At 41.8% G+C, this 7,306-nt stretch overlaps 1 protein-coding gene across 1 annotated transcript; it reads left to right on the forward strand.

The window, feature by feature from the left end:
- Positions 1–306: 306 nt before the first annotated feature.
- LOC144076196 (uncharacterized) lies at positions 307–2,875 on the forward strand. The gene has a single exon (XM_077603859.1). The coding sequence runs from the start codon at positions 917–919 to the stop codon at positions 2,195–2,197; it is 1,281 nt and encodes a 426-aa protein (XP_077459985.1). The 5' UTR covers positions 307–916; the 3' UTR covers positions 2,198–2,875.
- Positions 2,876–7,306: the final 4,431 nt, after the last annotated feature.

Raw genomic sequence — 7,306 nt, forward strand, 5'->3', positions numbered from 1 at the left:
AGCCCCATCTTCCATCGGCCCCAGCACTGCCGTCACCTTCTTCACTTTAATCATGCTGCACCCAAAGCCTTAACGGTGTGGGTAACAAAGAACAATACTAAAATGTTTTCTCACTAGTTCAAAATTGAAACAATATGTTTTGTACTTTCTACGTACACGTGAAAAACGTGTTCTCACAAGAATTGTCGAATGAAGCAACTGAAATAATTAGGGTAGATACATTTTATACAAATTGTATTGGATTTTACTACTTTTTTACCCGCTTTAAAGACCGTCCAATGCGACTTAATTATGTATTTTTGCATACTTTTATTTGTAAGTATGCTTTAATACAACACGGATGTGCAATTCATAGTTTTCTTGGAAAATCTCATAGATAGTGAATATGGTTAAAAAAAGGATGTATATACTGGATCATCATTTTTGGACTGTAAGGTGCTCCTGATGCAACCACATTTTGCAAGAATATAATTTTATCACCGGTAACATTACTGTTTTGAACATTGCACCCCATGCCTGTTGAAAATTGTTGCATTTTTAAATCCTAACTTGCTTTGAAGCACGTCTTCAGCATCATGATAGTGCATGGCAGCATGGCTAACATGTGTAGTCAAGCCAAGGCACCAACAAGCAACAAACCCAACTGACATCCTCTAGTCGACCTTGTGTGCTTGCAGAGGTGGATCCAAATAGACCTGGGAGCAGGTTTGTTCTTGTTTACGTTGGCTTCACAGATGTGCCCCTGCCTTTTGTCTTTCATGGTAACTTCTTTCTCTCAATCTGCCGCCGTGCCATTAAAGAACGAGCCATCCTTGCCAATAACTACATCCGAATGGCTCTCATTTAGCATGGCCGTTGTTTAACAAGTCTCAAAAGTATTGGTTTTAAGCATGTTTGCCATCCCGGTCTTGTCTGAATGTCGCACTGTGTTGCAGACGGCACCCCTAATGACAACAGCACAACCTCAGGGTTACAAAACGCTGCGGAAGTGAACTCTCTGCCCTTGAATGAGCCGTCGGAACAAAGTTTCAACCCAGAACCCCAAATTACATCCCGGAGAAGGAAGGAGGCGACTCATCATTCTTCGGGCACTGGCAAACACCATTCCCATCACCGCCATCGCTCTCCTCACAAGAAAACCGGCACAGGAAAACACAAAAGGACAAAATCTCCCAGAAAGGTCAATAACCTTTTTAAGAAGAAGAAGGATGAAAAGGGAAAATCTGGCCAGCGCCATTCAAGCGGGCACCACCACGGTCGCCGCCGCTCTCCTGACAAGGGGTACAAACGGTCTCGCAGCGCAGAGAACGCTCTGGATGGCCGTCACGGTGGGGGGCACCGCCACGGTCGCTCCCCCGAAAGACACCGCGGTCACCACACTCGCCACCGCTCTCCTCGTCGCTCCCCATACCGTTCGCCTCGAGGCTCCCCATACCGTTCGCCTCGAGGCTCCCCATACCGTTCGCCTCGGCGCTCCCCTTACCGCTCACCTCCCCGTTACAGATCACCCGATCGCTCTCGCCACCGTTCCCCCAACCGACGCCATGCTCACTCCCACGACCCTTACCGTAGATACAACTCCCCGCAGAGAGCTGGGCCGCGGGGCAACGAGAAGCCGGCTGCGGTCGAGGCGGTATTGAAGGAGCCGTCTAGGTCTCCTGAACCGAGCCTCAATTTTGAAGACACCATCCTGCGTGAACCCCCTGCCCTCGTCCGTCTCAACAGGGTGGCCGGGGAAGAGCGCCCTTTTGTGAATGATAGCCTCCTGACGAGAGCTTCCACTATGGAGAGAGCCTTTGGCGGGGACAGCCTGCTGAGGGACATTTCCCGCAACCCCAGAGACAACTACAGAAACGCCTCCCTACCTAGAGTCTGCACCCCTGACTCTGACTTGGCTTACAACAGATACAGCTCGCTGCTAAGGGGTCGATCGCCTGAGAGGGCAGACAGGAATTACCGCAGCCAAGATTCTACCCCAGAACCGCCCAGGTCTCGCAGCCTGGGACGAGACATCTCCCCGATCAGAAGCCCCAGAAGGGAAGACTCGGAGGATGAAGAGGATGACGATTTCTTTGTTGCGCAGAAGGTGAAAGAGTACTACACCACGATCAAGAGCAACAACAGTCGCCCCGCCCAGCCGCTGATCCCGGAACCCAAGAAGACCTACAAGGACAGCCCCAGGGACCTGAGCATCTGATTGGACAGTAATTATCCAATCACAGCCGCTACACGTACCTCATCTGACATGTCCATGCCCGTTATGGCATTTGAAGTAAAACTGTTGCGTAACCAACAAAACCACAACATTTGCACGCAGATTTGATAGATTGATGTAACAACGTTCAGTTACAAGCCAGACAGTCCTTCAGTTGTTTTTCTATTATCGTATTTTTCCCGTCCCCATTCTCCCCTTGATTTGGATTGAGATTCTACATTTAGGACAATCCAGACTTTTTCACAAAATATAAAACGACAAAAAACAATGAGGTGCCTAACAGTTCCATGACCAACCATCCATTTGTTTTATTTGATACTCAGCAGGCATTTTGTGCTGCACATGATGAAATGGACAAAACAAACTGTCTGTAATTTTCCACGAGGATCCTATGGTGTGCATGTCCTTACTAGCCTGTCTGTCTCGACCTCTCTCTTACTTTCTTGCACTTTCTTTCCATCTCTCTCTTTCTCTTTCTGTCCTCCATGCCACTGTTTTATAGACATTTGACCAGATATAGCACAAGCCTGCATTTGTTTGTATATTTTTTTTGACAGTGTGCATTGTGTATACATTCAGAGCTGATCATTTTGAATGAATGAAGGGGGAAATAAAAGTTAAACTATGGTGATGTTGAAATAAAATAATATATTCAAACCATGTTTTTTTTTTTTTTTCTTGTGGGTGGTGGCATGATTCCTTCTCTTATGAAAATTTGAATAACACATTCCTACAGACCTTACTTGAAGGCTGGACTAAGCAAAATCAATCGTCACAAGCTAAAAATAAACATGAGGCATAAATCAAACAATTTCTATTTTTACTTTATGGGTACTATTTTTGCTCTGTGCATCTACAAAAGCCAAAACCACATTTAATATCGATTACAAATGTCACAAAATCTGTTACCTTGATTAGCCAGCTTCATTCTTGTGCATCTTTAATTGAAGTCAGTCATCTGATTTCACTATCACAAAAAGAAAACTTCAGTACAGTTGATTTCTAATTTGTAAAATGTACACATTAATTCCTAACTGTCATAAAAGCTGTAAAATACCTTAAGACAAGATAATAACTTTTTTTGCAGTTTAAGTAGTAGTATCTCTCTAGTACCCTGCAGCAGCCCTCATATCATGCTGAAGCGTCTCCATCCACATGGTTATGATGCACGCCCCACGTCACGTCAAACTCAAAAGGTAAGCAAACCTGCATTGATTTTTATACTTTCTTTCATTAGCCTTGAGCTAACAACACTTTTTAAATATAATATTGCAAGAACTAAAAGATCCATGGTTTCTGTGAATTGAGGTGCAAAAACAGTAGCCAAGTAGTCAAATGGGAATAATATCATGAAATCTTTTCTGGTCAGATCAGTGTTACTTTGTACGAAGGGTTTAACTGACCGCGAACCAGGGCTTCCAATGCAAAATTTCCTTAAGAGCCATTTTTTTAGAAATACTTGGGATTGAGTAGCAACTGTTAAATTTACCTCAACAGGAATGGAGAATTTTAATTTAGGTTTCTAACTTCAGCTCAATAAATCTTGAATGATAGCCACAAAACCCTGAATATGATCTTCACGCATGCAGAATTTGAGTGCGCATCAATAAAAAAACAGTTCCATGTGACCTCTGGATGACCCTGTTAAGCACAAACAATAGAGCCAAACGAGCCGGCAACATACTGTAGTATTTATATTCAGGGTTATTGAAAAATGTATTCCTCTGTTGTTTATTGCCTTTGCTTATAAAAGGAGAGATCTACAAAGCCAGTATACCTCAAGCACCCCAGCTCTTTCTGTGTTACTTGCTTTCTTTTCAGCTCACTCGACACTCGTCTGGCTCTGACTCCATGTCTGCCAAATGGTTTGTTTGTCTTGATGGTGTAAAAAGCTGTCTTCCCCCACCTTCATTTTGATAAATAGAAGAGCAAAAATACCACCTACTCGATAAATATTAAGTATACTAGTGGGCTTCCTTAGTTGTGTTGTGGTAAGGACAGTTAACATTACTTAAAAGCTGATTAAATGTTCCTTAACTAGACCCTTTGGTAAAATTGGTTAATAACCAGCACTAATTGGTGATCAGTATTTTATTCACGGAGATGTATTTGATGGTCCCGAGAAGTGGTCTAGGTCTACTGTAACCAATAGAAAATAATCACTTTTTGTACGTTGTATTTTAGGATTGTTTGCAGGAAAGTGATGCACATTATATTTACATTCACAGGCACGCAATGAAGATTTCCAATATGTGCAGAGGAAATGAATGAAAACATTCCAATGCTTTTTCCGGCCTACTTTGAATGTGCTTCAGCTGAGGTTAGTGTCATTTTTACCCGATCTATACATTACATAAAATGTGTCTTAATTTTTCTGTAACAAACTCAATATCTGCACGGAAAGTGATGAAGATTGTGGTCAAAAGTGAGGAGGGCCCTTTTGGAATAATAAGAAACTTTTGCCTTTTTTTTCTCCCTTCTCTTTTACACTCAAACACATACGCAAGCAAGTGCTAAATAATGTATCTAAAACACTCTCCACCAGAGAAACACTCCCCTCCCTTTAAATCTATCTTTCCCTCCCTCTTCCTCTTTATCAGAACACCCTCTGCTCCTCCTGGTCATCAAATTTGGGGAACTATTTATGACTTGTTTAACCTCAAAGATGATTAATAACCAGAAAATAATGGCAATTTATCACCTCTGTCTCTAGCAGAAGGCAGACACTCTAATGAAAAGTCTCCTAGAATTGAGACTTTGGCCTCAAAGAGGCAACGGCCAGCCAGGTTAAGCTTTCGTTCTCCTCTCAGTTTGGCTCCAGGTGCTTGAGCGCTGACCTTGGAGACCAAGGGCTCCAGTGTTGCCATGGAAACACTGATGCAACTTGTTTTTCTTTCAGCGGAGCTAGAAATGTAGATTTGTTTGCTTGCCGGGAGACGTTCTATTCGGTCATTTTCGTACCAAGTTGCCATGTTATGGGCCTCCATGATGCTTATATTTTCTTCATCTGCATTCTTCTGTCTGGGTGCATTCTTGTTTTTCCACTGCTGCACTTACAGAGCAATCGTGTCTACAGCAGACTCACATCAACAGATCTAATCTAGCCCAAGATAGCGTTAACAATCTATATTAGAATTCTCTCGCCACTAGTCCTTGTGCTGCTGATATTTCCAATCCTAAAAAGCGTGTTAGTGTCCACCGAGACCGACAATCGCACCCTCACTTTCTGTAGCATTCATTTGCAACCCTCCCATCACTCCATTCTCTCTTTGACCAAATTCCACTTCCCCAAATAACCAAAGGGAACTAGAAAACAACAATTATTTTCAACACCGGTGGAAGGCAAACCATGTTCAACAAAGTGAGAACACTTTTGTCTGATGTGTGAGCCACTGCTGCTGTTACGAAAGAATATAATCGCTGTGCGTCACAGTGGAGCCAACTGAGCCTGAATAAATGTATCCTTGAGACACTTTTTTTCTCCATGTCAGGGATGGTTAGAAGATTATAGGTTGGCTTTCTAAATGGGCTTTCAAACTCAAGTTTATTTTATATTCAAGTTAACTTGTTCCAGAGTAGCTATAGTAGCAAAATCCATGTAAAAATATTTAACATTATACATATAGAGACAACAGAACACTTGTCAAATCACATTCGATTTATGCTACTCTGTTAGATTTGTTTTTATGTGCCCAGTTTGACATCCTCGAATATTTCATTGCTCAAGAATTGCATATTATTAGTCCTCCTGCCTGCAGTCTTTTGTGTTTATATTAAGCTGCAGATTTTCCCGTTTCCTAGTAACAAAAATCATCTCATTCTTGTACTCGGCAGCTAAGGATTTCCCAACACATATTAACATATGTTACTTATTTTACTGAAGAATTTTACAACTTATGATCTGCACTCTACTTGTGACAAATATAAATGATCTCTAGCGGTTTGAAGGCTGCTCTTCAGAAGTATTGTGTCGTTTCAAATTAATTTTTCAGTTGTTCATCACTTTGGAACTTTTGGCATATGAGCCACAGGAGACCACACTTGTCATGCACCAGGTGAAATGCACCAAACAAGGAGTGTGACAGACAACTTCTGATTACTATCAATTATACTATGGCATACCTGTCAACCTCTGCCGATAACTGCCCTTATAAATGATTATGATTCCCCTTACAAACCTCCCCAAAACCTTACAAACACCGTACGAGTCGTACGGTGTTTGTAAGGTTTTTGGGGGGTTTGTAAGGGGAATCATAATCATTTATAAGGGCAGTTATCGGCAGAGGTTGACAGGTAAGCTATGGATATCCAAGTTTTGGTCTGTTGCAGACTTTGTCAACCTTTCATATCAGGGATAGTCATGCGGGTACTATACAGCCACACAAATGTGTCCTGTTACCTTTTTTTTTTTCAAATGTCTTAACAAAATTAAGGCATATTTGCAGGAGGTCAATATTAAAAGAGAAGCCAATCGAACTAGATGTTCTGTGCACTCAGTAAAATGCAAGCAGACAGCTAAGAAACACATAGTGACGTTCTGGACTTTGCCAGATTGAAAACAATCAGACCCTGACAAACCCTGCCTTTAAAATTGAACAGAAATTTCATTGAGCCTGACAACCGTCAGGTGGCCGGAATCACGCAAGTAAATAAACCTTATTTAAGAGCTTGTTTTGTCGCTCCCACATGACTGTGAGATCAATAGTAGGTACTTTCTTTTCAACAGCTACTTGACATGATGCGGTAATTGTTGGGAAACAAGCATGAGGAAAATAGCCCTTTAAATCTAATAGTAGCGGAGTTTTTGCTTGTAGAGCAGCAGCGTGGCAAGTTGGCCTTTGTCTTTTTAACTCAGTTGTTTCCATTGACTGTGTAGATGTCCAATTTAGACCAGGAGACTTCATTGTTCAAATCGACTGGAGATGTCTGTCAAGAAGTACAAAAAAATTACTCTCTCTTGCTATATTGCAAAAATATGTGATGTCAAGTAGTCATCCAATTATGGGAAGTTATATACTTTAATAATCCGATTTTTTTTGCTTTACTTTGCCCAAATTCTTCTTTAGAGAAAGCCATTCTGGGTTATGCATA

Source organism: Stigmatopora argus, chromosome 6, assembly GCF_051989625.1.
Source record: "Stigmatopora argus isolate UIUO_Sarg chromosome 6, RoL_Sarg_1.0, whole genome shotgun sequence".
NCBI lineage: Eukaryota > Metazoa > Chordata > Actinopteri > Syngnathiformes > Syngnathidae > Stigmatopora > Stigmatopora argus.